Raw genomic sequence first — 21,579 nt, forward strand, 5'->3', positions numbered from 1 at the left:
GTCCTTCAGCCCAAGCTGGCTGTTAAGTATTCCTGCGTCTCCCAGGAAAGGGCCTGCATTAGCATTCCTACCTCACTCAATTATTGGTGGGAAGCAGTCCATGGTAGGCACAGCTTCAGTGTACATGCAGAGATGAACTTCTGGGTTCAACAGTTTGGACCCTTAGTCAATTAGGCTTCCAGTAGTAGGAGGCAGCATTCTCATGACCAGAACGTTTGAGTTTGGGATTATGCAAAGGATTTAACTGGCAGAAGAGATGAAGGTTATTACAGGGAGAGGTGTGAAGCAGCTTAAATTCAAGCATTTAGTATTTCACCTTGTTCTTTTTAAAGTATCAATTGTCTTTTGGTTACTAAGGAGTCAGGCATTTTTAGCTTAGTTTTGAACACAGTTATCAATATGCAGTAAATAAACATGGGCACCTAATCCTGGAGAACCCACCAACCTGCTTTAACTTTTTAATGTGGTTAAGTCTCCTGTTTCTCATCTGGTCCATCTGTGGAGGCTAACTTAAATATCACATAACTATCTTCCTTTTCTCAGGAACTATTTTGATCCATCATTATAAAACATTGTTTTACACTGAATAGAAGCTAGTTTGTAATTGTATATGCCTTTCACTAATAAAATTAGGGAAATGAATTTTATTTACATTTGGTAAGAAAACACATTTTTTTTCCTTAAATATTAGGATCATCTTGTGGGAAAAGCTGGTAGTGAGGAATAGCACATGGGATCTTTGATTTTGAAAAGGTTGGGAACAATTGAAATCAACTGATCTTGCTGAGGTCCTGTTGAGTTTGAAGACTATGAATCCATAACACAATTTCAAGTTGCTTTAACCTATCCTTAATTGCAAACTTCCTAAACCTTATTAAAGAAAGGAAATTATTTTTCTAGACTCATTTTATCAGGTTTGGAGTCCCCTCATTCTTTATCAAGTGCTAAAAAAGTTCTCCAAATTGCATTAAGTAACAACTAGAAAATATGACTCATTGCATTTCTTTCAGTGAGTAATGCAATTAACACTGCAATATTGTAGCCACTATTTTAAAAAATTCTTATTAACTGCTAGCATTGACACTTTTTTTTTACCTCTGAGAAAAAGATTCAAGATGCCCATTATAGCTTTTAACAAACTTAACTATGTGCCCTTTCCTCAAAGGATGATGTGTCTGTTCCAAATGATGCCATTTAAAAACACAACAGAGTACTTCATTGGGAAAAAAAAAAAAAAAAAAAAAATTGGTGCCTGGAAGAATTTGGGGGATTTTTTTTTCATTTGATGGTAAGAAAATTGTTATTCTAAAAATAAAATGCTTGTAAGAAATAGCTTAACTAAGGAATCATGCTAAAGACATGCTGTAAAATAGCTGCAGCAAATAAACTATACTTTTGGCATTTAGTCTTCAAGACTATTAAGGTAAATGCTATATAATACCCAAATAAGACAGCAATATATATATATATATATTTTTTTTTTTGTTTGTTTGTTTGGTGAAGTTAAGAGGGTGGAAGAATCTCCCCCACCCCTTTAAAAAATAATCATTAACTTTTAAATATTTTTCATCAAAGGCATCATTGCTGGCTTCACATATATATGCTGGGGTTACTTGTTCCTGATCAGGAAGGCAGTGATTTACCCAGAATTTACATTCAAATTTTAATGCTGATCCAATCTGAATGGCAACCTTGGTATAGCCAGCCTGAAGCAAGTTTTAGAGAGGATATTAGAATGAGTTTGCTTAATTTTGGATGTGGGTACAAAGATCTGTTCTGATTGTTTTATTTTAAAGACTGTTTTATAGCTATACCAAATCCACTGACCCATTAGGGAAGAGGAATGAAAAGATGTAAGCTCGTGCTCAGGGTCAGTGCATTGCATGACTTCAAGGGCTATCTATGTCTTACATCTTCCTCCATGTGTCATACACTGCAATAGAGGGAACTGTTTGTTTATTTATTCCCAGGTAGGGTTTTTTAAAAGGTGAAAACCTGATCACCACTATAACAAAGCCAGATATACAGAAAAATTGGCATTTATTTAGAGTTTAAAACTCTGCTGTCCAATATGGTAGCCATTAGACGTCTACAGCTTTGAACCCCCCCCCTTTTTTTTTTGATACAGAGTGCAGAAGTTTGATGTGGGATCTCAGTTCCCAGACCAGTGACTGAACCCAGGCCACAGCAGAGAAAATGTCAAATCCTAACCACTAGATCACCAGGGAAAAAAATCCCTTTTCAGTTTTTTTTTTTTTTTTTTTTAAGAACCTATAGTTCTAGTTTAATTTGAGTTGTGCTGTAAGTCTAAAATATATACCAGATTTCAAACAGTATTAAAAAAGAATGCAAAATGTCTTATTTTTATATTGATTACATGTTAAAATATACTGTATGTATTTAACTAGATTATTTTTATTTAAAATATCAATTATATAAAATTAATTTCACTTATTTCCTTTTACTTTTATTAATGTGGCTTCTCAAAACTTAAAATTACCATGTAGCTCAAACTCGTGGCTTGAAATATTTCTTTTTTTTAATATTCTTTTTTCTAAATTTTTAAAAAATTGTTATTTCCCCAATACAATTTTTTTTCTACTGTATAGCATGGTGACTCAGTTACACATACATGTACACATTCTATTTTCTCACATTACCATGCTACATCATAAGTGACTAGACGTAGTTCCCAGTGCTACACAGCAATATCTCATTGCTAATCCATTCCAAAGGCAATAGTTTGCATCTATTAACCCCAAGCTCTCAATCCACCCCACTCCCTCCCCCGCCCCCTTGGCAACCATAGGTCTATTGAACAGCACTAGTCTGGAGTATCGATCTACTCAGATTCTCAGAAATCATTGCATTCCTTCTATTCTTTGTGTCTAGCACAAAACTGCTACAGGGGCCCAGATTAGCCTTGCTGGGACACCGTCCAGGTTAGCTGATGCCAAGATTGGAATCCTTGGAATGTAGGGAACTTGAAGTATCATAAATGAAGGAACCAGATGAGGTAAATAGGTAGAAACTGTCAACATGTAACCTTCAACTATCACAGGGTCAGATTTGAGAAATGAAGCTTGAATTTTCTCAAATTCAAGAGAAATTTGAGAAAATTTTAGATGGTTCTCTAGTGCAAAAGCCACTGAACTAGAGCTCATCATGGACATGAAGGGGCTTTATAAACACCTTGATATTATACACAATTAATGTGTAAATACCTTTTTCTATAGAGAGGCTCCAACTTTAGATTCTCAAAAGAGACAATGGCTTCCAAAATATTAAGAATTTTAATTCCAGGATGAAATGGCTCAGAAAGGCTATATCACAATTACTGTTAGGTGGCCATCCATGTCTATGAATATTAGTCTTCTCAATAATGTGTACACACAGGTCACAGAAATCAAAGTACATGGAGTTCGAAGAACAAGTATAGCTAACAATACGCTTTAAGACAGGAAGACAATGACATTATAAGGGCACTTATTGTTGATTATGTCCCAGGAAACAAAGCTATTGATGATTCAGCACAAAATTTCTGTAGCTCTCACACTAAAAGAATTAGTTATACATCCCTTAGTATTTGTGGGTGATTGGTTCCCAAACCACATGGATACCTAAATTTATGAATGCTCAAATTTCATATATAAAATGGTGGAGTATTTGTACATCCTTTTGTATATTTTAAGTAATCTCTGGACTACTTATAATACAATGTAAATACTATGTAAATAGTTGCCTGTATGAAGCAAATACAGATTTTATTTTTTAGAACTTTCTGTTTTTTTTTTTTTTCTCCCAAATATTTTCAATCTGAGGTTGGTTGAATGTGTAGATACAGAACCCATAGATATGAAGGGCTGACTGTAAATTGTTTTGCTTGGAAGAAGAAAACTTCATCATTTATTCATTCCTTTGCACTTTTATAGTATTTTAACCACTCTTATAGAATTTAACCTATTATATTCTTAACTTTTCAGAATGTACATATCTGTCTCAGTTTATACTATAATGTGGCCCTTCAAGAACAAGGGACACACCATTTCTTTTAATTTTTATCACCAGTTCCTAGCAAGTAGACACTCAATAGATGTTGCTGAGTCAAAAACTAAATGGTTGCCTGATTTTACACTTCTCAGTATAAAAGATAATCAATGAAACAAATACAGCTTTAATGATTAAAATTTGATGTAGTGCAGAATAAAAGGCTAGAGCTATCTAGGTTTAGTCAAATGACCAGATTTAGCATTTGACCCTACTCAGTGTTCACAAATCAAGCTAACCTGCCAAATGACTGCACACAGATTACAGCTGAGATACACTTTTCTTAGGCCTAAACAATGCTGATTCATTCACCACAGTTCATTTGCAAGTGAAAGAAACAAACTTTTAAGTTAGAGAAATATAAGCAGTCTTAGATCTGGGAGTCATCAGGAAATGTTTGGTGCTTTACAGAACAGACTGAAAGTTAAACAGGTTAACGTGACATTTCAAAGGGATTTTGAAATTCAATAGCTTTCTCTAGCAGGTGATGTTATTCTCTGGTTCTAAGGCAAATGCTGAATTTCTTCAAAGGAACAATGATAGATTATAGAAAAACTAGATAGGTTCAGCATTCACATTTTTCCCCCCTCTCCTTAACCTTGCCCAACCCCACGAAAATCATATGTGTATGTACATAATAGGAAATGGGAAAACCTTCTGGCTGGCTTTTAAACATGGTTTTTCTTCATCATCAAAGCGGTTTCTGTATGAAAACAATAATTTATAGATTGAAAAGTTAGGTATAGTGCCATTTAAAATAGAAAAGAAACAGAATCACAAAGAATATATATAAATCCAGAAAGAGGACATATTTTTTCTTTCTTTTTTTTTAGCCTTTTCTGGGGCCGCTCCCGCGGCATATGGAGGTTCCCAGGCTAGGGGTCTAATAGGAGCTGTAGCCACCAGCCTACGCCAGAGCCTCAGCAACGCGGGGATCTGAGCCGCGTCTGCAACCTACACCACAGCTCACGTCAACACCGGATCCTTAACCCACTGAGCAAGGCCAGGGACTGAACCCTCAACCTCATGGTTCCTAGTCGGATTCGTTAACCACTGCACCACGATGGGAACTCCAAGGACATATTTTTTCTTACCAAGTCAGTACTCTGCAGAAATGTAAGATGTTTACCATCATTTGAGTGAAAGTTCCATGAGCTGCACTCTCTTTTAGTTGTACATTTCATTTTATTTTATTTATTACTTAATTGAAGTATAGTTGATTTATAATATTATATTAGTTTCAGGTGCACAAGATAGTGATTCAATATTTTTATAGATTATACTTCATTTAAAGTTACTAAAAATAATAGCTATATTTCCCCATGTTGTATAACATATCCTTGTTGCTTATCTAATTTATACATAGCACTCTTTTGTTTTTCGGGTTTTTTTTGGTCTTTTTTTTTTTCAGGGCTCTACTCATGGCATATGAAAGTTCCTAGGCTAGGGATCAAATCAGAGCTGTAGCTGCCAGATTATGCCACAGCCACTGCAACACCAGATCCAAGTCACATCTGTGACCTATACCACAGATCACAGCAACACTGTGTCCTTTAACCCATTGAGCAAGGCCAGGGATTGAACCTGTGCCTCATGGATACTAGTCAGGTTCATTATTGCTAAGCCACAACAGGAACCCCCATATTAGTTTTGTATCTCTTAATCCCATACTCCTATCCTGACCCTTCCTCACTTCTTCTCCCTACTGATAACCACTAGTCTTTTCTCTATATTTGCACATCTGTTCATATATATATATATATATATATATATATATAAAATATATATATAATTTAAAAAACTCTACATATAAGTGATAACATAGAGTATTTATCTTTCTCTGATATTTCACTAAGCAAAATACTCTCTGGGTTTATCCACATTGCTGCAAATGGCAGAATTTCATTCTTTTTTATGGTTGAGTAATATTCCTGTGTGATATATATATATATATATATATATATACACATACACACACACACACACATACACACACACACATACATATACATGTATACATATGTATATATCTCCACTCACATCTTCTTTATCCATTCTTTTATTGACACATTTAGGTTGGGTCTGTATCTTGACTATTGTAAATAATACTGATATGAACACTGGGGTGCATGTATCTTTTTTTTTTTTTTTTTTTTTTTTTTTTTTGTACATGTATCTTTTTGAATTAGTGTTTTCATTTTCTTCAGATATAATCCCGCAGTGAAGTTGCTGGACCATATGGTAGGTTTATTTTTAGTTTTTGGAAGAACCTCCATACTGTTTTTAATAGTGGCTGCACTAATTTGCATTCCATATGACAGTGAAAAAGTGTTCCCTTTTCTCCACATCTTTGTCAACATTTATTATTTGTGGACTTTTTGATGATAGCCATTCTGATAGATGTGAGGTCATATCTCATTGTGGTTTTGTGATTATCAATTCTGAGATGAAACAATTTGAAAATGATACAAAGAAATGTAAAGATATCCCATGTTCTTGGATTAGAAGAATTAACATTATTAAAGTGTTCACAGTACCAAAGCAATCTATAGACTTAATACAACCTCTATTAAAATACCCATGACATTTTTCATAGTACTAGAACAAATATTTGTAACATTTATATGGAACACAAAAGATCCTGAATTGCCAAAGCAATTTTGAAAAAAAGAACAAAGCTGGAGGAATCATGCTCCCTGACTTTGGAATATATCACAAAGCTACAGTAATCAAAACAGGTACTGACATAAAACAGACACACTGATCAATGGAACAGAGAACTCAGAAATAAACTCACACACTTATGGTTAATTAATCTATAACAAAGGAGGCAAGAACATACAGTGAAGAAAATACAGTCTCTTCAATAAGTAGTGCTGGGAAAACGGGACAGCTACATGTAAAAGAAACCTAGAAGAATATAGGCAAATCATTCTGTGACATTTTCAAATCTGTCTCTGAAGGCAAAAGAAATAAAAGCAAAAATAAACAAATTGGCTGGGGGTTTGGGATGGAAGTGCTATAAAATTGGGTTGTGATGATCATTGTACAACTATAAGTATAATAAAATTAATTGAATAATAAATAAATAAATAATAAAAAAATTAAAAAATGGGACCTAATTAAACTTAAAAGATTTTGCTTTTAACCATGAACAAAATGAAAAGACGATACTGTATAGGAAAAAATATTTGCAAATGATATTACTGATAAGGGGTTAATGTACAAAGTATATAAACATCTCATAAAATTCAACATCAAAAAAAAAGCAACTGGATTAAAGAACGGGTAGAAAGCTCAAATAGACAATTTTCCAAAGAATATATGCAAATGGCCAATAAGCACATTTGCTCCATTTTCAAGTCTGAATAGAAAGATTAAAGACATGCCACATCTGCTTAGATAAGTGTGAGGAGCATGTTTTATTGCTTAGAAACTAGCATGTGAATTGTACAATTGTGCATATAAAACAATTTCTTGGAAGTTAAGATCAAGAAGATCACATTTATATGAATTGGTAAGAAAGGAAAGTTAAAAACATACTTTAAGATGTTAATACTTTAAGATATTATTCAGTGGAACTCAAATCAATATTGTGTAATAACCTATAGTGTAAAGAATCTGAAAAAGAATGGATATATGTATAACTTTACATCACTTTGTTGTATACCTGAAATTAGTACAGCATTGTAAATTAACTACACTCCAATATAAAATTAAAATTAAAAAGATAAAATAAGTAAGGATAGGGCTCTTAAGAGTCTTAATAGAATGAAATTGGTTTTGGTTTATGTATTCTTAGGCTTATTTTGTTTTTGTTTGTTTGCTTGTTTGTTTTTGGTCTTTTTTTTTTTTTTTTTGTCTTTTCTAGGGCTGCACCCGCGACACATGGAGGTTACCAGGCTAGGAGTCCAATCTGAGCTGTAGCTGCCAGCCTACGCCAGAACCACAGCAACGTGGGATCTGAGCCGCATCTGTGACCTACACTACAGCTCACAGCACTGCTGGATCCTCAACCCACTGAGCGAAGCCAGGGATTGAACCTGCAATCTCATGATTCCTAGTCGGATTCGTTAATCATTGTGCCACAAAGTGAACTCCCTAGGCTTATTTTGAATTACTTTTTAAGAACTATGGCCATCACACTCACCTAGAACATGTTCAATATGCCCTTCTAACTTATTCAACAGAAACACTTGAGATTTTCGTTCTGTGCTAGAAGAGTATAAAAATAATTCAGCCTATGCATTTTTCACAGCTCTTTACCATAGTTCAAATTTCCACAAAAAATTTCAATATTTTGTCAATTTCCTCCATGGTCAGTTATTTTATTTATTTATTTATTTTAATTTTTATTTTTTGCTTTTTTGGGGTGTACCTATGGCATATGGAGGTTCCCAGCTAGGGTTCCAATTAGAGCTACAGCTGCCAGCCTACACCACAGCTACAGCAACACCAGATCCTTAACTCACTGAGCGAAGCCAGGGATTGAACCTGCAACCTCACAGTTCCTAATTGGATTCGTTTCTGCTGTGCCACAACGGAAACTCCACAGCTAAGTTTCCAGAGCTGGGATCAGGAAAGTGAACACTTCGGAGGTAGCTCTTCAACTCTTTTTTTTTTTTTAATTTTCCATCTGCAAATTAGTCATGCTTTTTTACATGATGGGAATGTGTGCCCTTAAGAGTTCTTAAGCTTTATATCTCTCAGACACTGAAAAGTAACCAGAAAATTTCCTTTTCACATTTGATCAAAACCATTTAGGAAAGGAATGCACTGGTCTGGATTGGACCAGTCACCTGTAGCCAGGATTAGCCTAGTTTTCATCAGAGTCCTCTTCTGGACCAATCAACTGTGACAAGAGATGAACAAGAGATTTGGAGAGGAGAGATGGTCATGGATTAACACAACAGATTGCAAAGTGGGCATACAAATGAGAATCATCTCTAGGAGAAGTTGAAGGTACACTGAAATATTTAATACACATTCCAACATTTTAAAGGTAAGTAAGCAAATAAATGTTTTAGATTATATGACAAACTACGGAACAGCCAGATTTCACCAAATAACCCCCACCAAAAGAAGGTAATATCAATCATTTTTGGCATGAACCATATTGTTTTATATACACATATTGTTTTATGTTTAATACAACCACCTTAAAAAACTAGCATTAATGCCCTCGCTTTTCAGATGAGAAAACTGAAGTTCAAAGATTAAATTTTCTAAGACTATTTTGTTACTTGGTGTCAGAGCCAGGATTTATATGCAGGTCTCTCAGATTCCCAAACCTGTGCTCTTTAAAAAATAATAATGCACAGAGTTCCCACTGTGGCACAGTGGAAATTAATCCGACTAGGAACCATGAGGTTGCAGGTTTGATCCCTGGCCTCAGTCAATGGGCTAAGGATCCGGCATTACTGTGAGCTGTGGTATAGGTCACAGAGGCAGCTTGGCTGGCGTTGCTGTGGCTGTGGCTGTGGCGTGGGCCAGCAGCTACAGCTCTGATTCGACCCCTAGTCTGGAACCTTCATATGCCGTGGGTGCAGTCCTAAAAAGACAAAAAGACAAAAAAATAAAATTAAAAATAATAATACTAATGACAACTAGTTTGTTTTTGAAAAATGAACATATGCCCATTATAAACATTTACATACCACAGGAAAACACTTCGTATTATATTTAACACAGAATAACTTCATATTATATTTAACACAGAATAAACACCATAAATTCCTCCACCTAGGATTAAATATCATTAGCAAAGAGTATATTTTATGCATTATTAAGAACAGAAGAATAAATCAGGTCAGGAATTTTTTAAAAATCATGCTTTTTTTCTTCATGACTGGTTAATTTCTGGTTTAGTGATGGACAATAAATATGAAATATTATTTAAATGATTTATGTGCAAGAATTTGTTTTTCCCCAAAGAGTATTTAAAATTGCTTTTGTCAGGCAGTTTGGGAATCTAATAGCAGGATCAATTTAATCAAATTCAAGGACTAAGATGATTTGAAACTGAGCTTTAGTTCCTTCAATACCCCGGTAGCTTTGAGTTCACCTATACTCCCTAAAAAATTGTCAAAAGTTCTGTTTAGTTTCTCAGTTGCCAATTCTGGAGTTGGCAAGTGGCAGCTACAAATGCTGGGCTAACTCCTTTGGGTTTCAATCTTCTAGATATTTTTCACTGCTTTATTAACTCTCTGGTGCTTTCAAAGAGACATATCTATGTCTATATCTATATCTATATATAGATAGATGTGTTTATATCTTCTCCAGCTTTTCTAGTTTTTCTCCTTGGGGTGGTTGGTCCAAATTATTATTTGTCAATACCAAAGCTGAAGTCCAGGTTATTAGTACATACCTTGTTTAATTTGATGTCAGTTTAACAGAAGACTGAAATCTCTGTTTCTTCCAACGTTTGTGTTCTTGGCAAGAATCATCTCTCTTCCACTCCTTGGATGATCATGGAGTAATTTCACAGTATTGTCTTCACTAAATGCCCATCCATAGGACTATCAATCCTTTGAGAACAACTCACATAAGAAATAGTCTGGCTTCATGGGACAGAGAAAGAGGATCTAATGAAGGAATCAGAGTTAAAGAGATAAAGATACAGGAATGATTTTGGAGAGTGCAACAGAGAATAGATTTTTATGGAAGGAAAGGCTAACATTATCAAATGCTGAAAAGATTAAATAAGTCAAGAGGAAGACTAGGATATTGGGTCTGGTAATTTAGAAATCACCATTAATCTTTAAGAGAATGGTTTTTATAGAAAGTATACTGGAATTGGAGAAATGAAATATAGATGAAGAGTTGGAGGTAGTGGAGACTTTAAGAGTCAAGTTATGAAAGAAAACAGGATGATGGGTGTTATTTTGGTAAGGAAAACAGAATAAGGAGAGATTTTAGTCATTATGGCTTGCTTTTAGCATGGTTCACTGTTGAACAAGTTTATAGATTGAAGGAAAGATACCAGCAGAAAATGGATTACAGACTGAAGAGGGCAAGCAAAATTTACTGAACTAAGTCCTAGAGAAGACAGAAAGAAAAGAAGCAAGGATAAGTTTTCTGTTGAGACATCTACAGTAGTACAAAATGAGGTTTATAAATGCTGAAATGAAGGTAAGGAGGTGGGAATTCATGGATCCACTTCTAATAACATATATTCTGTGTTGCTATAAAAGAGATCATCAGTTCATTCTACGTGTGAACAGTCAATTTACATTTCATGTTATTTTCCCCTTAACATCTGCAATATACACACTTTATTGGTCCTTCAGTCTTTCTGTATTGACTTTAGAGTGCAGAAATAGGAAATTTTAAAATATTCCTATAGAAATAGTTTATCTCATATCTCATAAAATACTTATTTCCTTCTCCCCCTCAAAATGTATTTTGGAGAATCTTATTGTAATGACCACTTAGGTCAGACACTCACTGACATGAAAGTGCAGGAGGACAAATACATTCTCCAGCCAAAATGAATGTGAAATAACTTCAGCAACTGGTTCTTTCCTTCCCACTTTGTTTTCTTATAAATGGAAACTCCATTAGGTCAATGACTGTGTGTTTTATACGCCTTGTCAAGGTATAGCAAACACTGGGGGTGTTAAATAAATAAATAATAAGAACAAAATTCCCAAATAATAAAACTTACTGTGAACCCAGTCAACTGCTGATAGTGATTCAGAGGCTGCACTTAAAACTACCAGGAATAAAGTACATATGTCACTACCTACAGTGTCCAGCAATGTGTATTTTATTTTGGTAGTTATGACTTTCAGTTAACTTATAAATATTGAGTATTTTCTATTTGATTCATAGTAACCCGCTGAGAAAGTACCAGTACTGTCCTCATTTTAAAGTGAAATAAATGAGGCTTTAGGATATTAAGAAGCATGCCCAATTCACATATTCAGCTAATAAATGCAGACCTGGAATTCAAACTTGTTTTTCTGGCTACAAAGCCAATAGTTTTATTTACAAGGCTATACAGCCTTCTCCTCAACTTAACACTTATAAATCAGATGATAATGCTTTTCCTTGTGAAAGAATGAAAAATCATACTGTCTATTGTTTAACAATACAAATCCCCACCTTGTGTTAAGGCAGACAAGTATTACTGGCCAAGCATAAAGATGGAGTTTAATGGACAGAAGCTATTACTCAAGAATCAGAAATGAAGCATGTTCTCTTGTTTGATCTCAGCTCTATATTCTAGTGTCTGGGAAGTGCTATATTTAGTAGGGCATATGCTAATGGTAGAAAACTCGTACTTAAATACTGAGTATTTAAGGTTGAGAATTGTCTAAGGAGATGTGACTTATCCAAACTGCAAACTTCTACTTCGTATATCAGACTATTACATTTTACTTCTTTGCCTTCATGTCTAACATTCTTGGTAAATTATGTGAGAAAAGAGTGAGGTGGTCAAAATCTCTGAAGAATTTTAAGGTTCATCTAAATGAGAAATATCATGAACTATCATCACTGCATCTTGCATTAATTCATTCTATTGAACTTTTAATGTATTTGAAAATTAAGGCTATAACAAGACTTAAACAATAATTATATTTAAACTATCTCTTAGTATTCCTGCAGATCATGCTGTGTGTTACCAAACATTAGTTAGGAATAGTAACTATTAACAGATGAAATTTGAGAAAATAATATAAAAATAGTTATTCTTATACAATCTAGCTTCTTTAGAATATGATGCTGATTTTTACAAACATACTCCTTCAACACTGAACATATGGCATTGTGGTTCTGACAAAAATGTATCTCTGATCAGGATTTTGGTCATGAAATTTATACGTATCTGACACCTCGCAAAATTCCCTTTACATTTTAATGCTTATCTCTTTCTGTTATAAAATGTTGCTTACATACAAAAAGTAACTATTAGAATATAAAATCAATCAAACAACTCAAAAGAAAAGTAAATACATTAAAATAAATATTGCCGACTTTAAACCAGATGCAATTTTTAGTTGTTATCCACTACTAAGAATCAAACATGTAGGGCTTAGTTTGTGAAAGTACATGGTAATATTTCCTAATATTTCTTTTTCTAGAGTAAATGTGAAACATAAATGAATGTTATCTCTGTTGGCATAAGAAGTTCACATGCCAAAGTGAACAGAGAAGAGGAAAGGGAAGGAGTTTTTTTAATATGTGCTTATTGAATAAGTATATACATACATTTCTCTTTTTAACCAAAGTATGGATATAAATTATGTATTTATTGTACATTTATGAATTTTCCATTGAGAACCATCTTATATTTTTTGAACAAGAGATTTCAAATTATTTTTAAAAAATCTACAGCAGAGATTCATTATTATCTCTGCTTCATACTTAAAAACAAAAATTAGAAAAATGAATTTTACCTCTTAAAATATGTAATACTCTGCAAAGACTAAAGAAAATATGATTTTCACATATTTCAAAGTGAATTTTAAGAGATTTTAGTTACCCCCCCAAACCTAGTTAGGCATACTGTATTCTCCTATAAACTATTGGTTGCAACATAATTAATAGTTCAATATAAATGACTTTAAGTACGAACATCATATCATATGCTACATGAAACAGAAGTTATATGGATGGCCAACAACACATGTAAAGAGGTTCAACATCGCTAATCAAAAGAGAAATGCAAATCAAAACTATAATGTGATACCACCTCACACTGGTCAGAATGGCCGTCATTAACAAGTCAACAAATAAGAAATCTGGAGAGGGTGTGGAGAAAAGGGAACCTTCCTATACTTTTGGTGGGAATGTAAATTGGTGCAACCAATATGGAAAAACCTATGGAAGTACTTAGAAAACTAAATATAGAACTACCATATGATCCAGCAATTCTACTCCTGGGCATTTATCCAGACAAAACTTTCATTCAAAAATATTTGTGCACCCCTATGTTCATCACAGTGCTATTCACAATAGCCAAGACATAGAAACAACCTCAATGTTCATGGACAGATGAATGAATTAAGAAGACGTGGTATATATACAATGACTATAAAAAGCACAAAATAATGCCGTCTGCAGAAACATGGGTGGAACTAGAGATTCTCATACTAAATGAAATAAGACAGAAAGAGAAAGACAAATACCATATGATATCACAGATGTGGAATCTAAAATATGGCAAAAATGATATCTACAAAAGAGAGACAGATCACAGCCATGGAGAGGAAACTTGTGGTTGTGACCAGGGGTGGGGGGGAAAGAATGGGATGGATGGGGAGTTTGGGGTTGGTGGATGCAAACTGTTACATTTGGAGTGGATGGATAATTAGGTCCTATTGTATAGCACAAGGAACTGTATATCATTGGGTCACGCTGCTGTACAACAGAAATTGAAGAAACATTGTAAAGCAACTATACTATAACAAAAAAAAGAAATAGAAAAAATACATAGACATGATTAGTGTCCCCCCAAAATTACCCTAGAAATTTTAAAATTACATAGTAACTAACATAAATTTCCAAAACAAAATGAAGTATGCAAAATAGATATAAGATAAAATTGTGGCCAGTTATTAAATTTCATTTTTAAAAAATTTTTATTTATTTTTAATTTTTTTAATGTTATTTCCCCAATACAATTTTTTTCCTACTGTATAGCATGGTGACCCAGTTACACATACATGTATACATTTTTTCTCACATTATCATGCTCCATCATAAATGACTAGACATAGTTCCCAGTGCTACCCAGCAGGATCTCATTGCTAATCCATTCCAAAATCAATAGTTTGCACCTATTAACCCCAAGCTCCAAATCCACCCACTCCCCCTCCCCTCACCCTTAGCAACCACCAGTCTATTCTCCAAGTTCATGATCTTCTTTTCTGTGGAAAGGTTCATTTGTGCTGTATATTGGATTTTAGATAGAAGTCATTTCTTAATAAGCAATGAGTTAAAACTTGTCAATAACTGATGTCTAACACAGTGGATTGATGTTATGCTAAAATGATAAGTAGATGGCAGTAAATATAGAGATTCAGAAAGGCAAAACAACTGCTTGTTTAATATCATTTATATTTTATTAGAAATGTACATTCATTTTAATAATGTTTTTATTTTCTATATGCATTGTACAAATTTTCCAAAATGATCTTCCAGAACTAACCATTTGAAACTTATTCATGTGTTTTATTACTCATCCTATAACTAAGACCAAGAAGTGATGATTGGGTAAGGATGATTGGGGTAAACAGCCTAATTATAGAAAATAGCTAAAATATATTTACACTACAAGTATTTTGAAATCAATTTTGTTTATTGAAGCAGGATTTCTTTCCATGCATATTATTCAAGGTTTTTTTGGCAGTTTTAGTTTCCTAAAGCTGCCATACTAAATGACCACACATATTGGGTGGCATAAAATAGCAGATATTTTATTCTCTCATTGCTCTGGAGGCTGCAAGTCTGAAACCAAGGTGTTAGCAGAGTTAGTTCCTACTAAAGACTCAGAGAGACTCTATTTCATTCTTTTCTCCTAGCTTCTTATGGTTGCCAGCAATTCTTGGGGTCCCTTGGCTAGTAGATGTATCACTTCACCCTGCCCTCCATGTGGCATTCTTTCACATGTCTCTGTCTTCTCCTCTTCTTGTAAAGACACCAGACATACCAGATTAAGTGCTTGCTCTGCTCCAGTATGACCTCATCTTAACTACTTAAATCTACAATGGCCATATTTCTAAATAAGGTCACATTATAAGGTTTTGGAAAGGACATGAATTTTGAGAGGATGCCATTCAATCCAGTGCAGTTTCCATTTAATGTTAATGAAAAAATTTCCATATTATGTGGGATCCAAAAATGATTGATGAAATAGGCTAATCATTATTGAATGTCAGATATGACCCTTTATTTTGTAATCAGATACTCAAATGGGAACTTAACTTTGGGAATCTTTCTCATTTACAAAGGGAAACACAAAATTCTTCAGGAAGAATTCAGAAGATTAAACTAGGTTATCTAACATTCATTCGTTTCTAATTTGAACACATTATTCCCTAGAATATTTCCTAATTCTGATTCCACTGAAGAATTGCTCAGATTTGAACGAAGCCTGTAAATTAAATGTAGTGAATAAACTTGGGAACTAAAGTTAAATATTACAGAGGTAGATAAAGTCTGAGGTAAATTGAAATACTTAATTCTTATCTTTTGTCTATATAGTTACGCTGATATTTTATTCACTTGGATTCACCAATTTAGATTTTGTAATCATAATTGAGAAGATAATTTTTTTCCTGTATTTGAATAATTTGCTGAGCAAAGTAATAGTGTAAATATGACTTCAAGGAGAATTACTTAAGAACACAATCATTTACATGCACCTTTAGTCAACATGTCCACACACCCTTTGACTAACTCTTATTCATTCTTCAGGTCATAAATCAAGCACCATACTGTTAGAACTAGTTTCCTTCTGTAGATGAAATTCCTATTACATGTACTTGTTGTACCTTGTACCACCACTTTTTTATAGCACTTACTGCTGTGTCAATTTTATATTATTTTTTTTGATTATTTAACTACTGGTGCTCTCCTTCACTAAACTATAAACTACATAGGACAGGTATTGTGGGCTATGTGTATTTTACTTGCATTTGTTCAGTACTTGCTGAATAACTGAATAAATTAGAAGTGGAAATTTATGAATAAAAAAGTGATGTAAATTATGAATCAATTTAATCAATTTATTAAAGATTCCTAACTAAGTGAACATCTCCTAAACAAACATTCTACAACTGCAGTTATTGCCTGTACATAAGAACATTAGGGGTGCATTGATTCTAATATCTTGAATAGACCATATACCTTTTCCATTTCAAATTGACTTGGTTTAATTATTTTGAATAGCTCAGTTAAAAATGCAGGATTCAAATGTTGAGAGTTAGAAGTTTTGTGAAATATTCTCTGTGATGGTTATTAGAGCAACTCTACATTTTTAGTTTGTAATTTATGCAAACATGTCATATATCATACTGAAAAATCCCTTTAAAACAATGAACACTATATTTCAGCAATGAAATTTAGCAGTATGATGCATTTTTAAAATACTTGAAAATTTTAAATTTATATAATACCTATGTTTGAAAAAGCTATAGTAGGAATTAATTATTACCAGGTAGTAAAATTAAAATCCACTCCAAGATTATTACTAATTATTCAAGACATCGAAAGTCTTTTGCACATCTTAATATCTAAATTCAGAATTTCGGCATGCAGATATAATTATAACCTCTCTTTTGACAGCTTGAGTTTACATTTTTAGATAAATACACATATTCTTCTCCTTCTTTTTCTTCTTAAAAAAATTCCTGATAAAGGATTGCATTTCAAAAGTCAAATAATGCAAAGATAAACACATTTTTCCAATTTTGAGATGATGTTTCTCCTTGAATCAAACTTTCTGTGTCATGCTAATATTTCCTACATTTTCTTTCTGAGGAAAAATGCTAAACACCTGCAATTTCCACACATATATAGTACATATTTATATATAGTCCACACTTTTTTTGTTAAGCTGTTCAGGAATATCACATAAAAAAATTAAGGGAAACTGGGAGGAAAAACTCGAAAGATCAGATGATGCTTTCTCATAATTTGATAGCTGCTCTAAGCTTGGCTGAGCGCCCTCTGGGGTTATCCTGTACATCTTGATCTTCTGGGGTAAGTACCTTCTTGTGCAGCAATTTCCACATTAAAGGGGCTTTTCCTGTGGAGATTCCTTCCTTGTTTTCAAGACTGGAACCCAACTGTGATTTTTGTATCACTTTCTGTCTAGCACTTAGGTTAAATCTTTCTGTCATACTTATCCCAAGCAAGAATCGTTTGATGATGCGATCCTCCAGGGAATGGAAGGAGAGAGCAACAAGGCGACCACCAGGTCTCAGAAACTTCTGAGCTGTCTTCAGTCCTGTGTAAAGTTCATTGAGCTCATTGTTCACAAATATGCGGAAAGCTTGGAAAGTCTTGGTAGCAATATGGGTAGATCGTTGTAGCAAATCTTTTCGTGCATAAATAGCAGAGGGAGGAAATGCACCTACAAATAGATTTTGTAAAAACAGGAAAAGAGGACAAACAGGTAACATTAATGTTTTCCACTGTAAATTTACTGGGTTGTGTTGTGTGTATATATGAGGAACTAAGTTTCCTTAGAAAGATGTAGCATTTCATTCATACTTCTCCATTTTATTTCCAAGCATTCTATCAATGCTTAACACTATCGTGTCAGAAATATCTTTCAGAACTCTTAAGGGTAACTGGAGTCAAACAAGAGCAGAGAAAGAGAAAAAGGTGAACAAATATTTGAAGAAATAATAATGAAAAACTTCCATAACTTTGATAAAAATATTAACTCTCTGCTACAAAGAAATTCAACAGACCTCAAACAGAATAAACAAAGAAAACTGCTCCTAGGCACATCCTAATCAAACTACTACAAGCCAAAATCTTGAATACAACAATACATTACATAAGAGAACAAAAACATGACTAATAGTTTATTTCTCATTAGGCTAATGGAGGCTATAAAATACTGGAATAACATTCAAATTTTTGAGAGAAAAAAAAAAAGATGTCCTCCAAGAAAGCTTTTCTAAAACTATTCTTTTTTTTTTTTTTTTGTCTTTTTGGGGCTGTACCCGTGGCATATGGAGGTTCCCAGGCTAGGGGTCCAATCAGAGCTGTAGCCACCTGCCTACAGCAGAGCCACAGCAACACAGGGTCTGAGCTGCGTCTTCAACCTACACCACAGCTCACAGCAATGCAGGATCCTTAACCCACTGAGTGAGGCCAGGGATTGAAGCAGGGTCCTCATGGATGCTAATCAGGTTCATTAACTGCTGAGCCACGATGGGAGCTCCTAAAACTATTCTTTAATATTAAAGGTTCAAAGGCATTTTCAAATAAATTCTAAAAATGAGAGAATTAATTGCTAACAGCTCTAAAATCAAGACATTTAAAAGGAAATACTTTGGCCTGAAATAAAATAATGTCAGGTAATAAACTGGATAGACAGAAGATAATGAAAATATGAATGTATGAATATAAGAAGCATGTCTCTTAATTTCTTAAAAGACAGGACTGGCTTTCTGTCATTCTTCTCAATTTCTTTAAAACGACTATTTAAGTAAAATTATAACACAATATTCTTAGGTTTATAATATATATATATTTCTTTATATACTGAATGTGATAGTAATAGCGCAAAGGATGAGAGTAGGTAAATGAAACTATATTACAAGGTTCATATGTGTATATGTATATATCTTTACACACACACACATATATACACATACACACATACATATCTATAGATAGATAGATAGATATGGGCTTTTTTTGGGGGGGGGGCTACACCTGCAGCATATATAAGTTCCCAGGCTAGGGATGAATCAGATCTACTGCTGCTAGCCTACATCACAGCCACAGCAAGACCAGATTCTTAACCTACTGATAAGGCCAGGGATCGAACCTGCATCCTTATGGATACTAGTTGGGCTCATTACTGCTGAGTCACAATGGGAACTTCCAACAAGGTTCCTATATTTTACTGGAAGTTAAAATTGAATATTGTGGTCCCTAGAGCAATCAATAAAAACAATGGAAAGAAATATAGTTAATAAACAACAGAGAATAAAAATCATCCACAAAAATATTACCTAACACAAAAGAAGACAAAAGAGAAGAACAGGAAAACAAAAATGAGACAAAGAGAAGACAAACAGCAAAATGACAGATAATAAATCCAAATATGGAAATACTCACATTAAATGTAAATGTACTAATAAAACTTCAATAAAAATGCAGACTGAAAAATGGCAAGACCTGATTATACACTGTCTACAGAAATGCACTTGAAATGTAAAAATATAAATAAAGTAAGCAAGAGGCTGTGAAAAAATATATGATGTAGAAAGTAAACATAAAGAGACCCAGTGAGATTATATTAATATTAGACAAAATTATCTTTTAAAAAGAACTACTAGACCCGAAAAGAAACATTTCTTATTGAATTGCCAAGATAGCAGGAAGATACAATTATAAATGCATATGCAGCAAATAACATAGTTCTAAAAATTCAGACATCTCAAAAAAGACCCACATTTTTACAAGCGGTTGTGTTTTGACAAAGATGTCCAGTTAATTCAATGAAGAAAGAACAAATTTTCAATGAAAAGTGATTATCTATACAAAATAAGACGAACTTCAACACTTACACAAAAATTAATTCAAAATGGATCACGGACCTAAGAGAAAACACTAAAACCATAAAATATATATCCGACAAAACTCTTTTATTCAGATTATATGAGAGAATCTCACTACTTAATAAGAGTTCACATTTTAGTAATTTGTAGGTCCAGTAGTAAAGCACAGTAATATACATCTGATTAATCTTTGGTCAGGGAAGAGGAGAAATAATTTCTTATGTGTACCATGCAGCTGAGAACCTGGCTGTCTGATGTTAACCATATCAGTGTTACAGGTTCACTCTTTCTTCCAAACAAAGTACTTTGCTGAAAGGCTAGAAAATATTAGAGATTGGGGAATTTGTCTTTTAACAACCACATCTCTCAGAAATAAGATGTCAAAGTCAAAGCTGAGGAGGGAGGTCAACTTCTTTCCATTTGCTATTCAATTTCTCCATTTTCCAGGAAGAGTTTTGGTCACCAGGTAATGTATTTCAAAGCATTCTAAAGATATGAACAAACATGCAACTCTTCATAATTTAGAGCTTGGATTTAGAGAATACTTCAGAAAGGCTGCATTCCTGAAGACCTTATTGACTCAAACCTTTTGTAATTCAATACTAATTTTCTCTAAAAAGAACTGTAATATAAAATACATTTTAATGCACATGGATTTTGATGTAAAATAGGAAGCAGTCATTCATGGAGCATGTGGATCAACTTATACTGTAGGATATTTTTACTTTAAGGCATATTATTATTATTATTATTATTTTTTTTGCTTAGCATCTGTAATATTTTATAGAATTAAAACCATGGCTCAACATGGTAATTGCTTAGCTTTCTTCACATTTTATCACGTTTCAAAGATATATATTTGAGGATGTGGTTTGTAATATAACATACTGAATTAGCCATACATGGCTATGTGTTAACTAAATTGATGAAATGATAGAAAAGCAGAGGCCTTAGTTAATACTTCCTTGATATTATCATTGAATATATTTTTTAAAATAAAGGAAATGTTATAAATAAAAATAAAATAATAAAATAATAAAAATAATAGAAATAAAAATAATAAAAAATGTTAAAATAACAAAATAATGTCTGAAATCCTCAGTGGTTCTAATATAAACAACAACATTGGTTCATTTGACATGACAAAGTATGGTGGACATTTCCGTTTACTAGCTAAAATGGCACCTACCTGTGGCATAATTATAGTTTATAATTCATTTAGCCAGCTAGCTGTGAAACTAACAAAATTCCTGATGAATTCTTTTCATTGAGGGAATAT

The 21,579-nt window shown here is 33.4% G+C and overlaps 1 protein-coding gene across 9 annotated transcripts in view; it reads right to left on the reverse strand.

The window, feature by feature from the left end:
* METTL15 (methyltransferase like 15) overlaps positions 1-21,579 on the reverse strand; it is a 382,010-nt gene that overhangs the window by 156,152 nt on the left and 204,279 nt on the right. For 3 of the 9 annotated variants that reach the window (XM_005654689.4, XM_085011599.1, XM_085011604.1), the window contains exon 6: positions 15,098-18,130. The exons of the other annotated variants lie outside the window; for them this stretch is intronic. In XM_005654689.4, the coding sequence (XP_005654746.3) occupies positions 17,685-18,130 (446 nt within the window). In that variant the 3' untranslated portion in view covers positions 15,098-17,684. Of the gene's footprint in view, positions 1-15,097; positions 18,131-21,579 lie in introns of those variants that run through there. 9 annotated transcript variants of the gene reach the window in all.

Source organism: Sus scrofa, chromosome 2 (genome assembly GCF_054392235.1).
Source record: "Sus scrofa isolate SSC_HxYL_T2T_F1_AM1 chromosome 2, Sscrofa_HxYL_maternal_Yorkshire_Landrace_v2.0, whole genome shotgun sequence".
Lineage (NCBI taxonomy): Eukaryota > Metazoa > Chordata > Mammalia > Artiodactyla > Suidae > Sus > Sus scrofa.